This window comes from Carassius auratus, chromosome 14 (assembly GCF_003368295.1).
Source record: "Carassius auratus strain Wakin chromosome 14, ASM336829v1, whole genome shotgun sequence".
Classification (NCBI taxonomy): Eukaryota; Metazoa; Chordata; class Actinopteri; order Cypriniformes; family Cyprinidae; genus Carassius; species Carassius auratus.
Window position 1 is genome coordinate 8685108 of NC_039256.1, and position 27340 is coordinate 8712447.

General features: G+C 38.1%; 2 protein-coding genes across 5 annotated transcripts; both read left to right on the plus strand.

Annotated features, from left to right (window-relative positions):
- Positions 1-5300: 5300 nt before the first annotated feature.
- Positions 5301-12220, plus strand: nexmifb (neurite extension and migration factor b). Its single transcript, XM_026279750.1, has one exon. It carries the CDS (start codon positions 5471-5473, stop codon positions 9161-9163), a length of 3693 nt encoding a protein of 1230 aa, XP_026135535.1. The 5' UTR covers positions 5301-5470; the 3' UTR covers positions 9164-12220.
- A 4087-nt stretch (positions 12221-16307) lies between these two features.
- On the plus strand, positions 16308-27059 carry LOC113113523 (E3 ubiquitin-protein ligase RLIM-like). Of its 4 annotated transcripts, none has more exons than XM_026279753.1 (5): positions 16308-16698; positions 16912-17036; positions 17266-17444; positions 23873-23977; positions 24083-27059. In XM_026279753.1, the coding sequence occupies exons 3-5, from the start codon at positions 17291-17293 to the stop codon at positions 25711-25713; spliced, it is 1890 nt and encodes a 629-aa protein (XP_026135538.1). In that variant the 5' UTR covers positions 16308-16698; positions 16912-17036; positions 17266-17290; the 3' UTR covers positions 25714-27059. The 4 variants fall into 4 exon arrangements, with proteins under 4 accessions (XP_026135538.1, XP_026135539.1, XP_026135536.1 ...); XM_026279754.1 differs by having other exon boundaries at positions 16308-16453; XM_026279751.1 differs by having other exon boundaries at positions 16308-17036.
- The last annotated feature ends 281 nt before the right edge of the window (positions 27060-27340 follow it).

Consider the following 27340-nt stretch of genomic DNA (forward strand, 5'->3'; position numbering starts at 1 on the left):
ACTGTAACTTCAGCAGCTCCGGGGAAATGAACGAAAGCGGCAATCTTATTGACCCGGCCAGTTTTTAACTCCGCGTCAAACCAAAAAAACAGGGATCAGTGTGCACCTGTATATGCTTTTTTTTTAACATAATCTTCTTTACTGTTGAATAAAAAAGGACTGAGGGTGAGTAAATTAACAGCAAATTTGTGCAAACTTTCCCTTTAACATCTTTTCAAATTTGGCAAATCCAGTGATTATTTCATCATCAGATGTCGCAACATTAACGCGGTGTCTCATAAACACGCGTTCGTTTCCAGGCAGACAGATAAACTCACCCTACAGAGGATACTGGATGGAGAAAGTGTCTGTGTTGAGTTTGGTGAGCCGTATGCTTCAGACGGTCAGTGGAGGTAATGTGGGTGTCCTGTAGGCATGACATCTGAGTCTTGGCTGATTAGGGATGTTACTGCGTGTGACGTAACAGTCTGTAAAGTGGCAAATATCGCAGATGATTATGCTTAATAAATCAAAACATCACAACTAAAACATGATTTATCATGCAGCTCTAGCAGTATACGTTTCTGCTTTTTCACATGTTGTTTGATAAGAAAAACCATTATCATAAGCGCACTCCTCTCAGTTCCCGGAGCTCAAGCGGCCACACTTTCACAATCACACAGATAAGTGCTGAAAGAAGGCTGAAAAACAGCTTCATTGAGCTAGTGGTTTTAATAGAGGGCCAATAAACCATCCAGCATTTCCTTTGCTCTCATTACCTACATCCGGTGCAGATAAATTGATCCTTTGCCTCCATTCACAAATGCCAGAGACCATTAAGCACTGGACTTGCGTCTGTGAGCTGATGGATGTCCTGATGCTGTTTTCCACACCTCGGGTATTTAAGTGCCTGTGTGTGGCATTGAGATGAGAGAGTGGAAAAAGACTGTGATTTAATTAAATAAACAAGCACTGTGTGTTTCAGAGTCAAGCGTGGCACTGTGTTTATTTACACATGCTCCAACGGTGTTTGCAGAGTCGTACAGTAAATGCTGCTCCGCACAAACTCAGTCTCTGCATCTGCTCAAAGTTTGGGTTGCTAATGTAACATAACGTGCTGACTGTCTTCTCATACTTATAATGAGATGTGATTTTCAACAAAATATAAGCTTTAAGGGAAAAATAGAAGTTTGATGGTTTAACTTTAAAAAAAAAAGACTAAAACCAGCCATAAATATTAGAATTGTGATTTTTCTTTTGTAATGTCAAATAAAAATTCCCATTTTGTACTATACATTAATATTTTTATTAAATCTTTATTTTAACAGTAAAATATTACAATAGTAATACTTCTTAGTGTTTTTATTTAGTAATTAATAATAATAATAATGTATTATACATTAGTATAAATTATAGTACTTTTCTTATAATATAATATTTATTAAAACCATAGCCATATAGATATATAATTACAAAATGTTTGCCAAATTGCGCAGCCATACAAACAAGCCAACAAACCAGAATTGTATTTTTTTTTATTTTTACATCAGCTTTTTTTTAATACATAGTTACTGTTTTATCAGAAAGATTGCAGTTTGAATTTAAATTAATGTTTGCTACACAGCATCATTTAGGCAAAATCACATGAGCCTTCTATGTGCTGCTGATATGTGATCTGCTCTCTTTTATGAAGAGGAGGAAACAATCATATTGTGCTTTAATTAGTGCATTTACCTTCAATTCCTTATAACCTTCTTGTGGTTTAAGAAACTATTAAGAAAGATTAAAATAAAAAATCTAAAAAGAAAGCAGACACCTTTTGTTTCTATGGCAGTCATGAGATAATATTAGCATTTGATTATCAACATTTGTTGTATTTCAGGGGCTTCATTTACAAACCTGCCCTGAAAGAGGCGTACGTCGCTTCGTACGCGAAAGATGGTTCTGGATCTGTTCGATGTCATGTCAGGAGATAATGGTTGTACGGTGGCCAGTAGGAACGCTCTGTGGTGATGCTGAGCGTTTGTGGTAGATGTCTAGCAGTGATGGTCTGTACTGCAGTGCTTTCTGAGTCTGCGTAGAGCAAATGCCTTAACATCTAATGAGTTTGCTCTCAGTATGCTCAAATAATAAGATCACCCTTCCATTCAGAAGTAATAAGAATCGATTAGTTCACAGTCATAACTCTGAAAACAAAGCATTAAACCACTGGCCTCGAGGATATCATGTGCAAACAGAACTCATGCATATCTTTGTCAAGTCTAGAAACTAGTTCATCCTTTAAAGTGCTTATTGTAGCAGACAGCAGATATGTTTTTTCCAAGAAGGCTGATAAAAACCTGTTGTCTCTGACTCTGAACATTAACGCAGAGAATGATATCAGAGCTTGGAAAAAGGCTCTTTCTGTTTTTGTGACAGAGTGCACGTTAAAGGGATCGCTAACCTCAAATTACCATCGTGTCATCATCAAATCTGTCATTGTAGACCTGGACAGTCAGAGTAGTAGACATCTCACAGACAATGACCTTCCTTCTTCCTCAAAAGACGTCCAAGATGGCTGTGGCTTTCATATTTGAAAAGCAAAACTGGCTCATAATCATATTCATGATCCAGTTTCACCATCTGTGTTCCTCTTACAGTAATGTAGTTATTGAGGGATGTGTGGAGCTCAAGGCCACATGTGCAGATAATGCAGCACACAAGAGCTGAAGCTTCGGTAAACAGGAATCCCATTTGGGCATATTTTTCCCTCTTCTCTAGTGTAAGTTAACCCCAGATGTAACGCTACACATCCAACGCAGAGGATTCTGAGCGTGTCTGGCAGAGGTTAGGTGCACCAGGGCTCTGACACCTGCCTAAACACCATATGCTCTCCTGTACTTCCCTGTGGATTTATGTGATCCAGTCAGCTGCCAACTGATCCGATACATTATCCTAGAAGAGGATAACAACATTTCACACACATGATTCACAGCAAATCCTCAGAGATTCCTCATTTATACTTCATACGTGCTGGTTGAATGGTAAAATCCCTTTCATAACGAGAGAAAATGAACTTCTCCGTCCGATGTCAGAACCAGTTCATTAGCACCATGCAAGTGTACAGCACATAATCACGATCAGTGCTGTCTGTAAGCTGTGCATGTTCAGATGACACTCCTGCCATGTGATAGCCATGTGACTGTATTATAATGAATGAGAAATAATTGTAGTGTTCGGTTCTACAAAATTAGTGTTGCTATAGAGTAGAATATGAAACATTTCTTGAAATAATATAATAGAAAGGGGTGCACATAAGTGGTCCGCAGGTGTATAAATGTATGTAAAAAAATATTTAATACTCACTTTTTATTGTAAAATATAATAGTAATATCACAGTTTGTTAATTTATAAAAACAAAATAACATTCAATAATAGTATTATTACTATTATTAATTATTTTATTTTATATAGTTAAAAAAAAACGTTTGTGCACCCCTGATAACAGAACTAAGAGCTTAAATTAGCTTTTTATATTGTTATGCTATGTTATGTTATGTTATGTTATGTTATGTTATGTTATGTTATGTTATGTTATGTTATGTTATATTATATTATTGATCTGTTCCATATTCCTTTTTTTAATAGTTTCTAATAGAATTTCAAAAGTTAACAGCACTGATAAAAAAGAAGAAGAAATTTCTCAGCTAACCTAAATGTGCTTCAAACTTACTATCATCTGTATTAACAGAATGTCGATTTAATCATTATTTAAAATAGAATTTCAAGGTTCAGATAAAACAGAAATATCACCTTAAAGTTACAAGTTGCACCTGCATGATGTAATCAGATGTCGAGACATTCAAGGAATGTGCTGATTCCAGTTTTAGTTGTTCTGATTGTAGTTTAATTTAACTATTCATTAAAGATTCTATTATCTATTTGTGGAACATAAATTAACAATGCTTGAAAGACAATTGTTATTGTATTTACTGCATCAGCAGCCTTTATTAAATCAAATTTATTATTATTATTATTATTATTATTATTTATTTATTTATTTTTCAACACTTTCACAACAACATTTATTGCATTTAACAGATTTGCTGTCTTTATGTAAAAAAAAAAATAATAAAAGTGGCATATATGGCACAGAACAGATGTTTTGTTGATGGGAGACGAGGAACATCACACACCATAGTTTGTTACACAGACAGAACACTGCATTGATGATCCCCATGACAAATTACATATTATCAATACGGTGTTCAGTCTGCAACGACAGAAGAATGCAGATGTTCCAGAACTGGTAACAAAATCAGAAGTCATGAAAAGTTTTTATTTTTTATTTTTATAAATACTTCTCAGCTCTACAGATGTTTTATAGCACTGTATAGCAATGTTTTAGGTGCCTGCTGTATAAAGAGCCCTTGATAAATTTAAGTTTTCAAATCTACAAGTAGGTCTACTCATTTTTTGAGGTCCAAACTGGTCTTTGTAAACCTGTTTCCAAAGAATAAAAGTATATTGGAATGTGAAATCCCTAAACTACAAAAAAAAAAATATATATATATAATTAAATTAAAAAAGCATATGTTTACACAATAGTAAACAAAACAAGTATTATTAGAGAGAGAAAAAAAAACCTAGTTTGCCCTTTACAGGTGGAGGAGTCTTGGTAAGCACACTTCAAACTTAATAATTTGTACCTCAAGTGAGCACAAAGTGCTCAAAATCATATTTTTGTAATGGTCTTTTTCAAAAGAGCCTTGTTCTGAATGCTGCAGATGAGTATTTCAAATCTGTTTTAATTTAACAGCTTGGACGATGTTGAAACAGGCAGGAGGATATAGTAGTGGTTATTTTGTTTCAGACACACTGGTCTGCCTGTTCCCTTGAGATTGTGCTTTTTCTGCTTAAACTGCTATAGACTAATTGTTCAAAACAAGCAAACCAGTCTCTCTGTATAAACTAGCCTCATATCTCTAATACAGTGCTATTTTTTTCTCTTATTCTTAACTGTTGACTTTAAAAAGGGGGAAAAAGCAAATCCTATGTACTTTGTTAATACATTGCATGATACATCAGTGAATGTTTTCCCTAAAAAAAGTCTTATATATGTATATGTGAGTGTGTGTGTTCGCATGTATGTGTATATTGGGCTGTAGTATTTAATAAAATTATAAGCTGTTAATATTGTGCTTGTTTTTCTTTGCCTAGATTCACATAATCTGAAGATTAATCTAAAGCTGAATGGTGTCGCAGATGCTGCCTTACACACATCCTCCAGAGCTGCTGCAGTGAGCACAAAGAGAGACGACTTGTTCTGCCTCAGTGCTAAATTGGCCTTAAAGAAGCACCACCTACCACGGCCACTGTCAACACAAACTCCTTTACAGGATCACCCGACTGATGAGTCCTCAAACTACACAATATCCCTCACACCCTGCGCTGCCAAGGGCTTGAGCCCCCTGGGCTTTACCAAGAAAAACGCAACCAGTGGCATTTCACCATGATCGAACCCGCAAGCATTCCTGGGCTCGCACAGGACTGTTCGATTCAGCAGAGTCACACCTGTCCCAGCTGCTTCATTGAGACCAAAGATATGTCCAATGAAGAGACCAGCATCAACCTCAAAATGACTGATATGAGCCGAGACTACAGCACCTGCCCTATATCTGATATTAACATGCAATGCATGAGCACAAGTGAGACGGGAAGTTACGGGGACCAGCTCCTCACGGATCAGCTTTTAAACTTTCCAGTCCCCAAAACTCAGCTTGTTGAGAAGAAGGAAACAGAGAAAACAGACTTCGATGATTCAGCCTCCAAAAACCTGTATGAGGGCTTGCTATTAGACAAGTCCAATGGAGAGGATGGTTTGCTAACGAATTCAAATCAGGACTGGGGCTACTTCGAGTCCTTCATTAACGAGAGTAAGATGGAATTGCTGGATCTCTGCTCCAAGAACGAGCTCTCCGTAAATCTCTTCTCTGAGGAGGACGTGGACAATTACATGTTTGATGACGATGATGACTCCACTCTGAGCAGCGACGTGTGCTCGTTAAAGATCCGCTACGAGTCCTTCCAGGACAACATGAGGGAGAAAACCAATGTTCTGCAAGAAGAAACCCAGTTCAACTTTTTTCCAAGTGTCTTGGTGAACTGCACCAAGAAAGAGGCTGGTGTGGTAAAACGAGTTGTAGATGAGCCACCACCTAAATCAGAGGAGCTTGGATTTCAAAGTGACAGCAAAGGTGATGGAAATGACTGCTCCGTAGAGCAGACACCTGATTACAGCCCTAAAATGAACTACTTAATTGACTCAAGCAACTCTGCTGATGACTCAGGGGAGTATAGTAATGACAGCTCCTCCACCGTTTCCTCTTTTGACACCTTCCAAGACAACCGGCCTAAAAACTTGTTCTCACGAAAGAACGCAAGCTGCTCCAACCATCTGAACTATGGATTGCGGGCTAAAAGAAAAGTTAGGTATAGTGATGACTACTTGTATTATGTTGAGTCCACCGAAGGAGAAAGAAATGTTGAAAAGCGAGAGAAACCACCGATCGGTCCAAAGCAAGAAGAGGATCTTGACTGGTGCCCTAAAAAGAGACGAAAATACTCTCGCAAGGATCCACCTGTAATAATCAAATACATTATTGTCAACAGGTTCAAAGGAGATAAATGCATGGCTGTGAAGCTGGGCAGAATTGATTCAGACGACACTACTGTAATCTTAAATGAGGATACAGTCAACAAATATGAGAAGCTCGCACCTCTGAAAGATTTCTGGCTGGAGAAACAAAGAGAAAGAGAGGAACAGCTTAAGCTTGCAGCAGGAGATAAACACAATTCTCACCACCATGCCTTCAGTTCCAGTCCCCCCAAAAGGAAACACAAGCTAGCACACAGGCTCAGAATTCAGAGGATTCAAACTGTGGAGCAATCACCCAACAGGCAGGGCCTATTTGCCTCTGATCCCAGGCAGGAGGTTGCTTCTACAGATGAAACTGTCTCCATGGGAATGCCATTAACAATAGCCACCAGCTGTGCAAGAACATTAGACCCAAATGACATCATAGACACTGCAGCCCGGAAGAGCAGATCACAAGAGAGAGAGGAAAGGAGAATAGGGAATAAAATATTCAGAATACAGAAATTTAGAAGTGAAGCCAGAATTAGGAGCAAGAAAATGAGAGACCTTGCGGAGAATAGCGAGAGCGTGACAGACCTGACAGACGTTTGCTCGCTGCAGAAAAATATGGACGCAGTAGGAGGTGCTGAAGATACAAACGTCAGCCCAGCTGCACACAGTCCCCATTTGTGTGAGAGAAAAACGGCTAATGCAACTGACAAATGTGTTTTTGTGTCTAGAACCTGCTCCCCTAACAAAGAGGCATCGTCTGAGAATGTGGCCCCAAGTGTTTCCGTTATCCCGGGTGGTTACCTGCAAACATTGTTAGATGCCTCTGATTCTTCAGGTAGCACCGGTATGCCCTTTTTCCCCCAGCAGACCCAACACTCATTGGATCTCTCTTTGGAAAAGCAGCAATTCATCTCAATTCAGCTAGCGCAAAGCTGTGACCTTTCTCCACCATCAGAATCAGAGCTCCAGCAGTCACCCCAGAATTGTCCGACTCTAACCCAGATGTGGCACCCCCAGCTTGGTCCCAACCAGCAGTTCGCCGCTGCAGATATTGCTGAGTCTGTGATCCAGCCAAGCAGCTTCACTAGAGAGATGGCTATGCCATTGTCTGAGAGTCTGACCATGTCAGGCTACAACCAGCTGAGTATGGAGGGCAACAGGATGCTTTATGAAAAGAATTACATGACTGAGCAGCCGTTGCCTTCTGACGCTGAGTTTCAGGCATGTCAGGGGCAGCCACAGTTTCAAAGAGCCGCACTGCACACAGACAACGGCCGACTCATCAGTTTCGACTCAGTTGGCTCGCTGTCAGCTACTTCTAGCAATTACAGCTCTCTGAGTCTTAAGTCCTGCGAGAAGGATGGCGAGGATGATGTGAACGAGAACTTTCTGGCCCACTGCAGTCCCAAACTGGTGATTCAGCAGAGTATTGATGCAATCACACCCCTGAGGGAGTCTACAGACTTGCTGGATATCTCCAACTTCACTCCGGATAAATTCAGACACACATCATTGTCAGAGCTCTCTCCCCCAGAGACGCCTAATTTATCCCCTCAAGTTATGGGCCGTGAAATGAAGATAGCTGGGAAGGCTGCTGACGTCCAGGATGGGGCTAAGATGCCATGCACCAAGGACGTGGAGTGGAACTGCAAAATGATCGAGCAGCAAGATATGGCTAGATATTCAGTGGATGGGCATGATTTTCAATTACACGTTTTTAACAGTGAAGACAACTTAAGCCTTGGGACAAAAGAGAAAAATCTAGCTGACTTTGATGGTGAATTGATGAGTGCAATCAAGGGGACTAAGGCAAAGAGGAAAAATAGCAACAAACAAACTGCAGGACAGGGTACCAAAAAAAGCAAAGCACCAAGAGCTCCTAAAACAGAGAAGGGCAAAATTCCACGTCAGACTTCACGAGTATCTAAAAAGTTAAAGGCCTTACTGGATGAGAAAGGTGGTAAAGGCCAGACTGAGAGCATTGCTCATTTGCTGAAGGACAGCGGATCAGAGGAATGGACAGGAATAGGTATTTCAGAGAGCAAAAGTCAAGTCCACGATGACCAGCGAGAGTTTGAAGAGCCATCCAACATCTTGTCAAATATTGTCTCAGGAATGGCCGAAGTACAGAGATTCATGATGGCCTCTGTTGAGCCAATATGGGGCCCTGCAACAAATATCTGTCTGCCCTCAGACGCTAACAGCCTTAAGTTAAAGACTCTCAAAATCCTAGCAGGAACTTCATCTGACCCCAAGAAGAAAGGAAATTTGGCTACTGGGGGCACAAAGGGCAGAAAAGGTGGGACAAAAGGTGGCAAAAACCAGGCAAAGTTCAATGCCTCCTTGCCTTTTTTCCCTCAGTTGGCTTTGGGCTGCAACATGTTTGACAAGCCTAACCTTGTTGTTCCTGCTATAAATGGGCCAGCGCACAAAAAGATGTACCGTCACAAAACCAGTGCAAAATTCCCTCGGATTGAAAATCTAAAGGGCACGCGACCTGAACGAGAGCCAAATAAGGACATATCGTCAATGGCATCTTTTGAGAAACTGAGGTAATATTTTATATCTAGCTGCTGATGCACGTTCCTCACTTTCCCACTTCCTCCTCATTTCTTGACATTCCTACACTGACTCAAGACCAGAGATGCATGGAATTACGTTATCCTTTACTACCCCCTCTTTGTTATTGCCCCCGAAGAGGATATTGATATCTTGCATGTGAAACTTCTTGTACTCGCAGACTACCTATTGATTGATTGTGCAAGGCTTGATTGAGATTTTAAATGACCATGGCTGCATTTTTCTTCTGCATTCTTGTTTTTGCTGTTTTGTTTTTCCCTCACAGTTGCTGATTAGTTTTTGTCTGAAAAAAAAAAAAAACACTTTAAGTGCAAATTCTGTTTTTGGACCTTTTTTTGGTTCCTTTCTCAGTGAATCTTGCTGCCCTTATATAATTATATTTCTCTCTTCAAACATGTAGCTATTATAAAATGTATTTGTGTGAAACAAGCTCCCCATTTGACTATGTATGCTGAAACAGATGCCCTCATCTCTTTTTACCCTTTTCCTATGCTCAGCCCCTTGTCTAGGATAACAACATCTCTAAACATTAACAGCACACAGTGGGAAGACATATCAGATAAATGTTGTTCTAATTTCTTACTGTTGGAATGTACTTATGATTTTCTCTTATCTACTATGCTTTTTACAGGAGTTGTACTGGAAATTGTCTTAGAGGGATATTTCTATGCCATGGAAATCTCAAAACGCTTCATTTTTGCATTGTTTTTTATACTTTAGTTTAAATAATGATGATAATAATAATAACGGTATTGAATGATTATTGACAGGAATACTGTAATATTACTACTAAAAGATTATCATATTATTATTATTATTATTATTCAGTATCACTGTACAGAAATGCGCTGTTTAAAGCAAAACATGAAATCTATCCGTGTGCCAAATGTAAACTTTCTGTACACATTTCTAATCTGTATGAACACTGGCTGTTTCATTTACGATCCTGATGAATGCTGGCTGTCCTCCTTCAAGACTAGTTTTTTGTCTGTAGCTTTGTTTTCCTTGGGGACCCTATCGTTTGAAGAGCACCTGCAGCTGACAGTGGTACAACCACTCCAAAACAACTCAACTCTGAACCTTTTTTATTATTGTTTTATTATTCTTGTCACCATATTTAACTAATTCAATGTACCTTAGCATAACGTCCACTTAGAATCAAAGAGAAGCAAAGAAGGTGGACACAGATAATGTTAATTGAGGATGCTATCTGTCTGGTATCAGTCGACAAGCAATTATTACACAATCTACTGTAACAGGAACTGTGAACATGATGTTTCATATATTACATATTTGTTGAATGGATTATTTTTGATGGTTAAGAAACTAAAGAATGTCTCTTTCGCTTTAGCCCACTTTTACACATTTCCCTTCCTGTTTTCCATAAATAGTCAAGTAGTATCCAGTGCGAACAATTACACCTCACAACAACAATATATATTTATTTTAATTATATTTTAAGTTTTTTGGTTAACTCTGTTTTGGTGAACATGCTATATTTTGTTTCATTCATTTTACTCGACCCAGGCTCATTGGAAATATGTGCTTATGGTGATGTTTCTGCAATGCCACTATTATGTACCTTATTCCATGTTTCGCAGAATTTTGAAACTGAAATGTCCAGTGAGTGGCGCTTAAATGCTTGCTCAATGTATGATGGCCATTTTTTTTTGCATTGGTACAGGCACATATTGTACCGTTTTTGCTTCAGGTATATTGTGCGGCAGATACATATCAGAATTCAAATGTCCAAGTTGTACTGCTTAAGGGTTAATGCTCTGTCATGTTCCCGAACCAAATCAAATCTAACCGTGCTAACTATGCTATTTTACCTTTTTTTTTTATCTGGGTTTGAGCTGTTAGTTTCACAGGATTACCATCGGAGCGCTTCACCGAACAAGTGCAATGCCGTATCGGGTGAGCTACCGAGCAAACTTACTTCTGTTAGAAAATGATGCACATGAAACTGTATTTGTAATGCTAACGTACAAAAGTGTCATTTTTCAAATCTCTAAGCATATTAGAATAGTTTTGAGGTCATAACAATAATATGTTATAATTTGCAATCATTTGTACGAAGTCGTCTGAGTTTTACTGCCTCTAGTGTTAAATTCAACTGGAAACTGCAGCAATTCGTACACATTGGTTGTTTTTTTATAATTTTGCAGAAATGTTAGAGGTATGTATTTCCAAAGTGCCTGGGTAGGTTTTATTAGCAGCACATTAGTGCCCCCTAGGTTCTGTCACAAATTTAAAAACTGTAGCTGGAATACCTTTGAAACCAAATTTGTCCTTTGAAAAGCACTGAATCCATTGGCATTTACCACACATAGATGAATATATGACACCTCTGATTTAAAAGAATCACTCTAGGAGGATATCTCAGGTAAAGTAATGCCTTACCTATAGCTTTTACCTTCGAAAGATTTCACTCCGTCCGTCCCCTTCTGCCTCCAGCTAGCCATGTTTCGCAGCAGAATGATGCTGATGAGGAAACTGCACATGGGCCGCTCGCCCGTCTAGCCTGCCTTCTCTCATTTCTGCCTGTTGTCAACTGAATGTACTTCAAGATTTTTACAACGTGCCACTGTTAAGCTGCCTCCTCCTACTGGTGCTAAGAGGGTAACTGTATTTGCGCAGAAATTATGACAAGGATTATACTAAATGAAACCCTACTCCTCTCTTTATGAATGTACAATAGATGGTTCTGTTCGATGTTTTCACAACAGTTCTCTGTCATTAACTGGAATTGCTTTTGCCTTTTTGTTGGAGAAATTATTGAGCTTTATAAATATTGTCTAGAGTTGAAACCAGAGGGATTCTTAATTAACTCTCGACATCACAAAAAATATTGTATATTTTTCTCTGTGCCAATTTGTAAGATATTTTGTAAGTGTATATTTTTCTTAGAAAGTGCAGTGAAGTATTAGTATGTGTGCGTGTGTGTGTGAGTAACCTTTTTTGTGCCTCTGCGGGCAGTGAAAAGGATGTATAATGACAAGCTTTTGGTTTTAAAAACCAAAATATTAAGAAAGAAAAAATGAAAATAAATTTAAAAAGACTACATTTTGTTGCAAGTTTTGTAAGAGGAAACTTATCTTGTTGTGAGAGTGTTGTGTTACCGTGGAAAACACTTATAGGCAAAAAGGAAAAGACAAAAATTGTGAACTATTCGCTGTTTTATAGATTTTCATGTAAATTATTCTTGTATTATTTTATGTTGTATCTGTTGCAAAGGTTTTGAATATTTGTGAACAAGCCTGTATGGTGAAATGTACTATTGGTAACTTGCTGAGTTTTGTAATAATGTTTATGGAGTACATATACAAATTAAAAGGAGATTTTGAATGCTGCCTTTTGTATGTTGTTACACTTCTTCCATCACTTTACTGTTAATGCCTAGATTAAATGTGAACAAAGATGACCGTGGCTGATTTTCCTAGTGCATTTAAGTAAGTATATTTATAAGCTTGTTATATCTACACATTTAATGTGGCATATTCATGTGCTCTCTCTCTCTCTCTGTCTAAAATTATAGCAATGCATGCCTAAATGGTAAATAATGACATGAATTAGAGTTTAATGAAATGTTTACCCATTTCAACCGTCATCATTATCATGGTATGTTCTGGTTGAGCATATTAATAACTTCCAGGGATTGAAACTGCTTGTTGTTTTTAATCCCATTATGTTCTTGGTTATTTTATATTTGTATTTTGTTACAAACACCAGTTGGATTCAGTTAGACCAACAGAGAGGCCTTTATTATTGGACTGCTTAGTCTCATTGCTTTATTGGTATATGCTTCCAAATATAGTTTTTCTTCATAGTCCGATTTATATGGAAGACGAGGACTTCCATATAAATTGGACTATTTGTATTTTCCGATCCTAATTGTTTTGCCTGCTTCTGCAACCAATGTTTAGATCAGATGAGACGATTGGATGATCTATTAGATACCATTAGAAAAAACGTAATGTAACTTTATCCCAGATAGAATTTTTTGTTCTAAAAATGTTCTAAGAACATTACCATTGTTCTAACAATGTTTTTAGCGGGTAGTTTTATTTTTGTTCCCAGAACATTCTCTCAAAAGACAGGATAATGTTCTCTAAAAACATTCTAAAAATGTTTATTAATAACATTATTAGAACATTATCCCCTAACATTCTAATTAAGATTTAAGCATAAGTTTAGATGTCGATGTCTGTTTCAAAGTAATAGTTTGACAATTGACTTGGCAGTGTTGGTCTTTAGTTGCTGTAATCTTTATTGTGGCAAAAACAGCAAGAGGACATGTGGATGACGCTGATTGCTTGCTGATGAATAAGACATCACCACATATGTGGTCTGGTTACATGGTTTCACCCAGTCTAATGTATGGTGTTAGTTGGTATTATTTATTAAAGTGACTCAATGGCTCAACAGCCTGAGACCCAGCTAAATTAAAAGCAGATAATTTCAAGAATTCAAGAACATTTTTTCACTTTGTCACACAAACATCATGATTCAGTATATGACTCTCAACAATGGTGACATGCTTCATGCAGCAATGTATTCTGGGTACATCATACAAAACTCATCCATGGCACCCAGAATGCATTGTGGCATGAAGCATCATTTTTGAGATCCATACACTATTTCTTGAGGTATTTGTGTAGCTAAGCATTCTCGATTACAAAGAGGTTCATGAAAAAAGTAATTTATGAAGAATAGACAAAAAATATATGATATAAATCTGCAGGATCCTATGTGTTGCAACACATTTGCTATAGTCACTTGCAGTAAATTAATAGCATATACTATACTCCAGATAAAACCAGTTTATCAGATTGTTACATGATGACATTTTTAACATCAGCAAGTAACCCACATCTCCTGATGATGTTTTTAAATTCTCACCTTTTTCACCGTAACAAATATAGTTACAGCAGTTAAACAAAAAGTAACACTGAAAAGACTTATACTGCCTAAGTACTGATCACCATAATGGTGACATCAAACTAAACTATTATTTTCAATAAACCATCAACACCTCTGTTAATCTGTATAAGAACTTTTTTATATTTATGACGGAAATAGTCAATCTTGTTTATAGTGAAAAAAAGTGAAATTGGTAATACTCTTTTTGAAGTTATTTACGCTGGAGTTTGACATCAAACAAAGGTTGGGTTTTCACTTTCAACCAACATTTGACTTCTGAGCCCCATCTAGTGTGGTGGGTAGCTTTATAAGAATGTTAGAGAATAATGTTCTAACAATGTTATCAATAGACATTTTAGAATGTTTTTGGAGAATGTTATCCTACCTTTTAAAAGAACATTCTGGGAACTAAAATAAAACTTGCCGCTGAAAACATTCCCAGAACATCAAAAATTTCTAGCTGGGATGTGTTAAAATAAAGAAATTAGCATGATTAAAGAACAATTAATCTTCTAAAAGTCTTTCTTCTTACTGTCAGATAAGGGATCTGACATTCAGGCCCTCCAGCTTGGACTATTTTAACCTGAATTTTAAATTAACAGTCATAAAATTGTCTGATGGAACAACTACACTAAACGTTTGTCCTAAGATCCAAAGAATAAACAGAAACAAAAAAGTAAGCTTTCCTGAGACATCAGAACAACAAATGGTAATTTATAAATAAATGTTTTGGTATCTTACAAAGATATTATTAATTAAAATATATGCTATAGTGGTTAATATAAATGATGACCCAAAGATGACCATTCTTTTATTATTTACACCAAAACCTGTATGGCTTTCTTTATCCTGTGGAAGAGAAAATAAGTTGTTATGAAACTCCACACTATAAGACATTGCCAGGAATTGACACGATTAGAGATCATTAGGCTATTTTACTTGTTTACTTTAATTGTCTTGAAGTCATGGAATCTTGGATCTTGTGTATTCATAGTGAATTCTATCTAGTCATGTCAGAAGTGTGAATGAATAAAAATAACTCATTAGTATGATACCACATTTTCCAAACACCTAATACAGTGCATGAGAAACAGATGATGGAGATATCGATATATATATGATATATTCCATATAATGTATGAATCTGTGGTTTAGACTATCCATTGAGCCAGGAGATGGGCCCTGTGTAATGTAGCATTGGCCCTGCTTCATTGTTACTGCAGATCTTTAAACATTCCTTAGATGTAAGAGGTGTCTAAATACCACGATCTAACCACTGGAGTACCACAAGGTTCAGTACTTGGCCCCTTAATCTTCTGAATATCTTCATTGGGCCTACTGATACAGGCACACGGCGATCATCTATCAAAATGCATAATATACGAAATCTATGAATTGCAAATGATCTTGAACTTGCCCACAACTAAATAGTTTTAGCTCTCTGCCTGGTAAACGATTCCTAATTAATGTCATTAACATTAACAAGATCACCGTCTTCATCCAAATCCTTTAATTTAGAACAGTGAGCCACAAGAACATCTTATATTTCCAAAAAAACTGCAACAGTAGCCTACTCCAACAGGAAAAAGTGTGTATGTCTGCTCAGACCCTGAAATGATGCTAAGCATTTTTCCACATTAATAAGATTTTTTACAAATATGAGCGTATTTAAGCGTACGCACATTTTATAAATGAGGCCCGTGATCACACCAGGCCTATCGGTCAACCACAACAACAGTGTGCATCTGGACACCAGTTACACCATCTAGATCAGCCAGGGGTTTCTTATTGACAGATTTGAATATTTTTGTATGCTATATTGTTTATTTTTCTGTATCTTCTTCTGAAATGTTTTAAACCACTGCTAATCTTGGAAATAGCAATTGATTGTGTGTTTGTAAATTAAACATTGTGTTTCACATGTGGACTTTGAACATGGATACTTCCAAATGTCATTATGACTTCCAGTGATGACATCGGACTATCTGGTACTGGATTTGTATGACAAACGCTTGATTAATTAAAATAATATATTCATTTTTGTGTATTATTTAAGGTAAGATGGGATAAGAATGCACCTTTCAGATGTGTTTTTTTTTTTTTTTTTTTTTTTACTGAGATCTAAATCTCTAGTCTGTCACATATATCCTACCTGTAAATCAAACACGACTGATAAGACTTTTAAGTTGTATTACAGTTCCGCACACCGGAAGTAGATTCGACGCTGAATAGACGCTTGAGAAAATGAACTCCTGAATAGCTGTCAAGATTAACATTTACAAACATCTACGAGGCAGATACGTAATAGTGACTAGATAAGGCTTCTTCGACACATTTATTAAGGTATTCTTCCGCGGTTTTCCTCATTTCGCGAGTCAGTTGTTACGATCATCGAAATGACGGAGAGTTCGCTGACTGCTGGGTGTTTTTATCTCATAGCCGTGCTAACATAGCGTTAGCTTCGCCATAGCTTAGCATGAACAACATAGTTGTTCTCATAGTCCGTGCGAGCGAGCTTAAACCCAGTTTGTGCTCATGCTACAGCTAGCATTAGCTTTACCCTTTTCCTCAGTTCGTGTTTGCGAGAGGTTTGTCGTCACACATTGCGAAATGCACCGCTGATGTTACATTGGTCATATTGCTTTGATGTTTTAGCAGCACGTTAATGACCTGACATTGTTAATTCATGTGCTGTGTTAATTGTATGTGGCATCAAGGACACACGTAAAGGCTGCTTTCCTTCAAATTCTTGAGCTTTAGCCTGTAGCTAGTTTAGCTAACTGATGCCATTTTGTTTTTAGTCTCTGGTTGCAGTCAGCAGGATATATTTGAGAGATCACGATCCAACTCTTAATATTGCGTTACTCTAAAAGATTATTCCAGTCAACGAGCTCTTTCAAGTTTTAACCAGTTTCATTAGCTTCAGGTAACAGTAAAAACACACACCTTTACACATACAGGAACTGTGTGGCCGTGTCATGCCAATATTATTATGTGATAGTGATGGTATCATATAGCTAGTAATGGATGATTGCTATGTTTATGATTATAGATACATGTCATGTACAGTTGAACACAGTGGTTTGTGGTCAGTGTATCTGTGTGTGTGTGGTCTGATTGACACTAACATGTTGTTTCTGCTTCTGTGTTTGTAGTTGTATCTGACAGCTGGACGCAGTGATGGAGGCTCAGGATAATGCAGATCAGTCTGAAACACAGCGCAGAAGACAGCTGGACCGTCTGGACCGAGAAGAGGCCTTCTACCAGTTCGTCAACAATCTCAGCGAAGAAGACTATCGGCTCATGAGAGACAACAACCTGCTTGGCACCCCTGGTAAATCCTTAAATACTTTTATCAAGGTTATAAACCTAACAGAGGTATTTTGGTCATTGTACGTGGTGTAACCGCAGTGTTTTATTTGTTTTGGTTTAAGTGGAGTTGGGTTGTAAATTGAATGGTGATTTCAGGAGTATAAAGGATAATGATACATGAGAGAAGCTGAAGCTATAGATGCTGCTGGGTTTCAGTCAATGTAAAATAACATGACTGCGCTTGATATGAGGTGCTTATCAGAGCAAATATACAAGCTACATGTGATGCCAGCTAAATGATCACAGACTTATTCTCGATGTCTTGGATTTCAGGCGTTCTTTCATTCTGTAGCTCTTAATATCCCTTTTGGGGAACCGAGGGATGAATCGAATCCACAGACTAAAACAACTTCATTTTACAAATCGAGGTTTGATAAATTAAAGTTATCTTTGTTCAGTCTCTCTCTGTGGTGGAAGATTAGAGAGATTTCACAGAATTGCTGTGCTGCTCTTTTCCTTAAAGTGGAAAATACTGTGACTCCTCAAAATGACAAAAACCTCTATACAGCATTCAGTTTCAGTTGGAAATACATCATCATACTGTTGGCTGCAACCTTGGCTCATGAACTTTAATCTTTGAATTAATCAAATTTGTTGTATTCAGACATTTATATTGCACATGGCAGTTTTTATATCAACATTTTAATGATATAATTACATTCCCCCAGTGTATTATTAAATATAAATATTCAAACAATGGCTGTCAGAAAGCAGTTTTTCTTGATGGATTTAGGGCTGAGAAAATTACTGAAAAACTAAATATGAATTTTCTACAAAATTTCAAATTATATTAAAATGTAAAAGGCATAATTTCATTTAGGGGGTAAGAAAAGTTTTTAGCTTCTCTCCTGAGACCATAAGAGGGCTCATCGAGCAAAATACATTGAACAAAATTATAAAACGCAACACTTTTATTTCTGTCCCCATTTTTCATGAACTGAACTCATAGATCTAAGACTTTTTCTATGTACACCAAAGGCCTGTTTCTCTCAAGTCTTGTTCACAAATCTGTCTAAATCTGTGTAAGTGAGCACTTCTCCTTTGCCGAGATAATCCATCACCTCACAGGTGTGGCGTATCAAGATGCTGATTAGACAGCATGATTATTGCACAGGTGTGTTTGGTGGGGTCTGAAAACCAGCAGTGTCTGGTGTGACCACCATTTGCCTCATGCAGTGCAACACATCTTCGCATATAGGGTTGGGTATCGTTTGAATTTGATCAATTCCGATTCTGACCGATTTCTAGTGTCGTTTCCAATAAGATAAAAAATCCAATATAAAATAGTCAAACATTTAGTTGTCAAACATGTATTGTCTTTTTACAAAGCATTCTGTTGTAGCTGAATAACATGAGCAAAAACCAACAGTCTACAAAACAATGCACAGATATTTTCTCGCGAACACTCTCTGACACTCCGTCAGACGATCTGTCCTTTTTTTCCTCAATGGATGCGCAACACACCTGTATAATGACCTCGAGGAGCACAAATCGCCGTCGCTTTCTCACACACTCGCATAGAGAGAGAGATGGGATTGACGTGCTACATCTAAACAATATTATTTGTTGTATTTTCCTTTCAAAATAACGGCGTTCCTATGGAAGACTTCAGCTTTTAAGAACAGCTGGGTTTTCCGGTAGTGGGTGGAGCTAATGCGTGAACTGCAATCTCATTGGTTGGCGCTACCCTATCATCGTCCCTGTTTTGATTTTAGCAAATCAGTTCAAGCGAACACACAAAACCTAATTAATATTCATGAATCCAGCAGCTCATTAATCCTTAGTGTGTTTTATAGTTTTTATTAGTAGGAATCGTATTATCGTCTTATCAGGAGGTTTGTACGTTTTTTTTTTCCCCAATATTTTTATTTTTATTTTTATTTTTTAAAAATTTTTATAACAGAAACACTGAATGACCAAAAACTACCACCAGTCCAGTTAAAATGTTCATTTAAAACGACTAATAATCATTCAAACAAGTTAACTTCTAATTACTAAAGTTCTATTCTTAAATGATACTTGATTATTATAAAGCTTGACTGACTGGCGAGTAAACAAAAATGATTTAAATTAAAATTAAATTAAAAATTTAATTTATTATTATTAATTACTATTTTTATTAATTATTATTATTGTCCGTAGAGGGTTCTAAGTTATGTAGAAACAACATTGTATCACTATACGTTTAACAGCTCTGGCGTGACGAGACGCGTAAAAACTATGTATTAAAAATGTTGTGCGTTCGTTTGTCGGTGGTGTAAAAGTTTGCGAGCCGAGATTTCTTTCAGTGATACAGTGTTGAACAGGGGACTTTTCCCCAAGTGTTCCCTCAACCACAAAAAAAAAAAAATACCCTTACACATACAAATACTGGTGAATCCTTTCCTTTTGGAATTAAATACAACATTAATGCGTACGAAAACAGTGCAGTGTATCATCTGTTTGGGCTACGGAGTTGAGAGAATGAGTTACTTCAGCAAGAGTCGGCTGTTTCAAAACCTAGTAAGCTGCCTAGATGGGCAGCATTTTTGAGCATCACTGAAAGAGAAAATGTCAGTATTTCATTGAGACTTGAGATTAAATAAACTGCTTAAGTATTGTAGATCTTGTAGTATTAATTTACACATGCAGTTACACGTTGTCGGTTAAAAACAAGAAAATGGCTGGTAAAAACATTGAGTGGCTGGTAAATTTTGAAATCGACCAGCCACAGTGGCCGGTGGACTAAAAAGTTAATTTCCATCCCTGGCAGGAATCGTTAAGCAGAATCGAAATGCATACATCTTATCGAATACCGGGTTCTTGGAAATATGGAACCGGTTTTTCGATACCCAACCCTATTCACATAGAGTTCATCAGGTTGTTGTTTGTGGCCTGTGGGATGTTGGTCCATTCCTCTTCAATGGCTGTGTAAAGTTGCTGGATATTGGCAGGAACTGGAACATGCTGTCATATACACGATCCAGAGCATCCCAAACATGCTCAATGGGTGACCCGTCCAGTGAGTATGCTGGCCATGCAAGATCTGGGCTGTTTTCAGCTTCCAGGAATTGTGTACAGATCCTTACAACATGGGGCTGTGCATTATCATGCTGCAACATGAGGTGATGGTCGTGGATGAATGGCACAACAGTGGGCCTCAGTATCTCGTCACAGTATCTCTGTGCATTCAAAATGCCATCAATAAAATGCATGGTGTTCATTGTCCATTAGGGCTGTGCAAAAAATCGAATTTGATTTTTAGTAGTATATCTTCAGCACGTGCGTTCAGATCAGGGTTGCCAGGTTTTCACAACAAAGTTTTTTGGCAGGGTTGTCTCGGTAAAACTCACATTCGCAGGTGGAGTGGCAGTTACTACACAGAGCCGTTGTTCATGGACAAGCTACACAAAATCGCTTTCAATATCGGCAATGAATCGCCTGCGATTTTAAAATCGATTTTGTGTAGATTGTCAGTGAACTACAGCTCTATGTAGTAAAGTCCAACCAGTGTTGCCAAGTCTGCAGTCTGAGGATGACGGGCATGCAGATGAGCTTCTCTGAGACGGTTTCTGACAGTTTGTGCAGGAATTCTTTGGATATGTAAACAGCAGCTGTCCATGTGGCTGGTAACAGCTCTGGTGGACATCCTTGCAGTCAGTATGCCAATTGCACGCTCCCTCAAAACTTGTGACACCTGTGGCATTGTGCTGTGTGATAAAACTGCACATTTTATTGTGGCCAGCCTAAGGTACACCTGTGCAATTATCATCTTGTCTAATCAGTATCTGTATATTAGAAATATCCTCTAACCTAGTTTATAATAGTATTTTTGTCATAGTTTGTGAATTATATATATTTTTTAATTTGTTAATTTTCTTTCAAATGAAGCTGTCTATATGTAGTAGAGTGTTTAACACACAAAAGAGTGATGATCAGGTCAACACAGAGAAGTTTACAAATTCTACATTGAATAATTAAAAAAAAGGTATTCCATAGGTATCAGCAGGGATCGGATCAGTTCTGAAAAAATGGTATCGTTGCATCCCTACTTGATATGCCACACCTGTGAGGTGGATGGATTATCTCTGCAAAGAAGTGCTCACTAACAAAGATTTAGACAGATTTGTGAACAAGATTTGTCTCATAAAATCCATCACCCCATTAAACCGCATAAAAAAAAAATATTTAAATTACATAAAATTGACAATAGAATTTTAATACTGAGAATGTTTTTATCTAAATCTTTTCCATATTGTGTGTATGAAATTTATTTTTTTCATCATCACTGTTTCAGTTTGATATTTTCAGCAGCAACTGATTTTTTATTTTATTTATTGTTCAATTTTGAGAACGCAAGCGCAAGCTATAATAAATATTGAGAGATGCACGCGAGTGCGTTTTAAGCTCCAGAACAAGTTCATCCCTTTGATTTCATTCAGAATTTGTGAAACCATACGGGTCTTTCGATTCCAATTCAGGTTCTTTGGTAAGCAGACATTTTCCAATATAGGTTTGCATTTTATTTGAATTGTTTGCTTTTTGTTTCTGTGATCAGAAACTAATAAACAAACAAACACTTATGAAGACACCCAATCCTTTTATGTCCCAGGAAAGTGGAAAGGAATGTTATTTTGGAGCTTCCTTTAGCCATGCGCCCTGTCAGGAGATGGCATTGAATGGACATTTCTTGTCCTGGTAAGTCTGTAAGTACTGTCCTGTTCTGTTGCTGTTTAATGAGGAGTCTTTTGGACAGCTACTGAATAAAGACTAGACTTCATGAAGTTTGAAAACTCACATCTGATGGTGAAATTCTGCATATCCAACTTCGTCAGAAGAAACGAATCTATTGGAAAGCACCTTGGATATGTTATATAAAAAAATGAACGTGTCGTCATTTGAAATTTCTTGATCTTGTAAACTGTTAAACTTTGCCCCTTTTTACACTTGTTATTAATGTAAAATCTCACTTAAACACATTTTAAATTACAGATGTCAATGCACCCAAAAGCATTATGAATGGACTGTGCCCGAATCACTGAAGCCACTTAATATTGCTGCAAATAACCTTGTCATTTTTTCATGGACTGAACCAATAAAGCATAGTTTTGTGTTCCTGGCTGTTTCTTTTTATTCTGCACTCACAATGTGAAAAAATCAATATCTTATTTACCATATAATTATTTTGCTGCATTACATTTGGATCTTGTTTCTATTATTTCTTTTCCCAAAGAAATGATTAACCTTTTTTTTTCTACCCTTTGCTTCACTCGTAATACACTTCACTGTAACATTGTAGAATAATAAATTATCGATTGAGGTTCAAAAAAAAAAGAAAAAAGAAATGCACAGTTCATACAGTCAGTGACAGTAACACCTCAAATATGCAAATAAACAATTTTGGCTTAAAAATGTACAGTGTGAAACCTCAGCTTATAAATATTCAGAAACATTTTGACAGTTCTTCATTAATTGGAAGGTGTTCTTGCAATACTCAGACTAAAGTGGTATGACATGTAATAATACTCATAATTTAGCAAAAGTAAAAGTCAAATAAAAGTCTTTTTGACCATTTAGATTTTGTTCAGTAATCTTAACATGTTCTCTATAACACCACCATGTTTGTTTGTTTTTTTTTGCTTAATAAATCAAATGTTTTATGTTGTACATTACACTATTTCCAACCTGTTTCTATGTGTATTAACATGCATTCAACAGTTTACTGCAGTTGGATATGCAGTGTTTTGCTTTATTTGTTTTGTGTAAAACAGTTAAATATTTAACCATATCTTGCAAATCAGGATGTTATGTTGTGCCAGCCATGCAATTATTAATAAAAGGATTTGAGTCTTGTTGCTTTCATTCACATTTCACCCTATCAGCCATCATTGGTTGATAAGCTCAGTTGTTTGATTTAGTTGACATTTCCTCTTGAAACAGCGAGTTTGAGTGAAACTTTGTTATAGATTTCGTCACACCAGTGAACTGTGAGATTGATGTTGCTAGTCAGAGGCAGGTGGTATTAAAGGGAAATGATTCTAGACAGCATTTTATTGGGTGAGCATTTGGAATTTCCCCTCAGTGCGTCAGTTTTTGGTCCTCTGAAAAAAAAAAAGACTACATTTTAAGTGTGCTTCGCTTCTTAAAGTTAATTATGTTGATTATTATTATTATTTAGAGGTCAACTGAACTCTAGATGACCTAAAAACTTAAAGTCATAGAATTCTTATTACAGGGAGTCTTTGAGAGAAGATCAAACCGGAGAGCCATTGAAAATTTTCATGAAAGTAATTGTCCATGTTTGACCACAATGATCAGTGCATTGGATTGGTCAGGTTGACTTTACGTTCTTGCAAAATCCCTATTCTTTCTCTGAAATCTCAATTCTAACCCATTCGTTTTCTTGGTCAGGTGAAATTACAGCAGATGAACTGTTAAGCCGCCTTCGGCAAGTCAAGGATGGCCCGGAGTCGCCCAGCAATGGTTCCACTGAGGAGAGAAGGGAAGGACCTGCTGGTAAGTCAACTGTTTTCCTTTTTATACAGAATCCATACCTTCTATATGACTTTCCTTGTAATTCAGCCATTTTAATAATTTCTTAAATTATCTTGTCATTCCCAGCAACAGAGATGGAGGGCACTGAGGAAAACCCAAGTGGGGAGAGCCTTCTTGACTGGCTCAACACTGTACGACAGACAGGGAATACAACAAGGAGCGGATACCGGGGTAACCAGTCATGGCGGGCTGTAAGCCAAACCAATCCCAACAGCGGTGATTTCCGCTTCAGTTTGGAGATCAATGTCAATCGCAACATAGCAGAGCAGCAAACGCAGACGGAAAGGCTGGAAGGGGGCCAGGAAAGACCAGATGTCCCTGTGTCTGAGCCGGAGAGTCTTATGGAGACCGCAGAGGTTGTTGAGGAGCCAGTGGTGGAGGAGCTTGCAGTTATAGTAGAGCCAGAGCTACCAGTTCCTATCACCCTGATTCAAAACACGGAAGTAATTGCACCAAGTCCACCAACTCCAGTTCCCCCAACATTGCCCCCAGTAGAGCAACCACGCAGGGGTCAAATTAGGGCTCGCAGTAGAAGCCCAGAGCAGCGACGGACAAGGGCTCGCACTGCAAGAGGTCACTCGCCGCTCAACCTCGAAAGATTGGACGGACTTCCACCTACTCAGCATGGCCTGCCTTCTCGCAGTCCTGAGATCCTTCCAGAGCCCCAGGTCGAGGGAAGCTCAAGGACTCGGCAGTTGTTTTTGTCTAGACAGAGTACTGTGGAAACGGAAAGTCAAGAATCGGAAGCAGCTCCCGAGTTACCCGGAGCACCGCAGGAGAGGGAGGCATCTGCTGGAGAAGCAGGAGCCTCAGGACGTCGTCCTCCAACCATAATGCTGGATTTACAGGTGCGCAGGGTGCGTCCCGGAGAGTACCGTCAGAGAGACAGCATCGCTAACCGAACCAGGTCGCGTTCACAGCCCTCCAACAACACTTTATTATATGAGACTGAGCGTGGGGGTTTCCGCCGGACCTTCTCCCGTTCGGAGCGGGCAGGAGTGAGAACGTACGTCAGCACTATCCGCATTCCCATTCGCAGGATCTCGGACACTGGACTCGGGGAAGCCACATCTATGGCTCTGCAGTCTATGATTCGTCAGATCATGACTGGCTTCGGTGAACTTAGCTACTTTATGGACTCGGACTATCCAGACTCGAACCGTGAAGACAGCCCAGCTGCAGACCTCGCTGATGGACTGGGTAACCCTGATGCTTCCACCGGAGCCGCTGCAGGGGAACCCGACTCCTACCTTCCTGGGAATGGAGGCTCTAACCAAAGTGGTTTAGAGGCACGGACAGAGGAGAGGGAAGTGGATGGTGGGGCGTCTAATGCCAGCAGTCCTCAGGAGAACCGAGGCAGACAGCGGGCGCCCATTAGCTTGGATGAAACCGGATCTCTGCCCTTTCTGCGACTTGCGCACTTCTTTTTGCTCAATGAGGAAGATGACGACCAGCCCAGAGGTCTCACCAAAGAGCAGATTGACAACCTGTCCATGCGAACCTTCGGCGAGAGCGATGCTCTCAAAACCTGCAGCGTCTGCATCACAGAGTATGCTGAAGGCAACAAATTAAGAAAGCTGCCCTGCTCTCACGAATACCACGTGCACTGTATCGACCGCTGGCTTTCAGAGAACTCGACCTGCCCTATTTGCCGAAGGGCGGTTCTGGTTTCCACAAACCGCGAGAGTGTTGTCTAGCCAAAGTTGGTTTTGTGACACTGCGATATCACTTTCTCCCTTCCCTTTACATTTATTAACTACACATGTGAGAACTCAAATTGAGCCCCCCCCCATACATCCTATAAGTAACCATGAATAAGTTTTAATAGATTTGCTGGTTTACCCCAATTTACACATCAGTGTATTTTGAACCATCTTTCAATGGAATAACAGTGGTGCAAGATGGAGCCCTGATCATTTACTTTTACTGAACATCAACATTCAGCAAAATTATAGGTTGAGAGGCAATATATAGTAGTACATACACTTTCATACTGAAAGAGAGATTGGAGTTGTACTTTCATGTGTTTCGTATCAATTATAACAAAGTTTGTGTTTTTATAAAAATGAATAATTTGAGCATCACGAATAGCATTAAGGATCAAGAAAAGTGTAATCTGCTCATGCACAAATACATTTAAATTGGAAAACCCATTGAAACGGTTGCATCTAACATGATCTTGATTTCATACAGTGTTGGTATGAAAGCAGAATGTGTGATGTACCAGTTGCACCGTTACTATAAAGACTAAATACAGGAAAATAGTAGTAAATTTCACAGTACCTCAAAGTGAATTCATCATCCTTTATAGAATAGACTTTGATTTGGCTTCCAAAGGTTTTGAAAAACATTTGGCCAGACACATTTTACAGTTACAAACACATAAGGCTGTAAATATGCTCCATGGACACATCAGGTTGTATTTCTGCCCTTCTTCCCAAATGACGATGATGCATCAGTTGGCTGACTCAAATCTACTTCATATATATCTTTGGCTACGTATAGGCAATGTTGTGCAATGCTAATAAGGAAAATGTAAAGGACGTTTTTGACATTGACTTGTATGTTGTAGTCTGTAAATATTAATGTTTAAAATGAAGACTTAAATGGAAGTTTTTCTAACAGTTCTGTACATTTAAGAATAGCATTGTTTATCTTACTCCGAGGAGGAAATTATTTTTCTCATTATGTGATGGTTGGTTCATATGGGAGTTAAAGTCCTTTAGTCCCATGCTAGAAAAACAAATGCAGTGTTATTTAGAAACAATAGATGAAATATCTGTCTATATTGTTTCTGTGTTGACTTGGGATGCATAATGTTCTCCACCATGAGTTACGTCAACATTTCATGTATCATAAGCAAGCCAACCATTGTTAAAAATGCATATTCTTATGTTCAGAGGTCATGTATTATAAGAGCGAGTTACTAGATAGAATTTCTTAATTTTTTCAGCATCATATTTATAGCTTATATTTTGAGTCATCTTTTGACTAGCTTCCAGTTTGCTGTGTTTAAACTGAATAAAATGGTTTCCTCACTTGACCGTTTCTCTGTGGCCTCGCCATCACGTTTAATGCTGCTGTGGAATAAAGGAGCTTACAGTGAATCACACAGCCTAATGCTATCACTCAGTCTAATTCAGCAATACATAATATGCTGTGAAAGTTTTTTTTTTTTTTTGTTCTGCACATTCTGGTTCAAGGTTTGTATTTACCAATAATATTGGTTTTCCACAAATGTTCAGCAGCATTCTGAATTCTGTTTGGATTCTTTAGGTGACAATTGCGTGTATCACACCAGTGCTTGCTGCACAAAGACTTTGC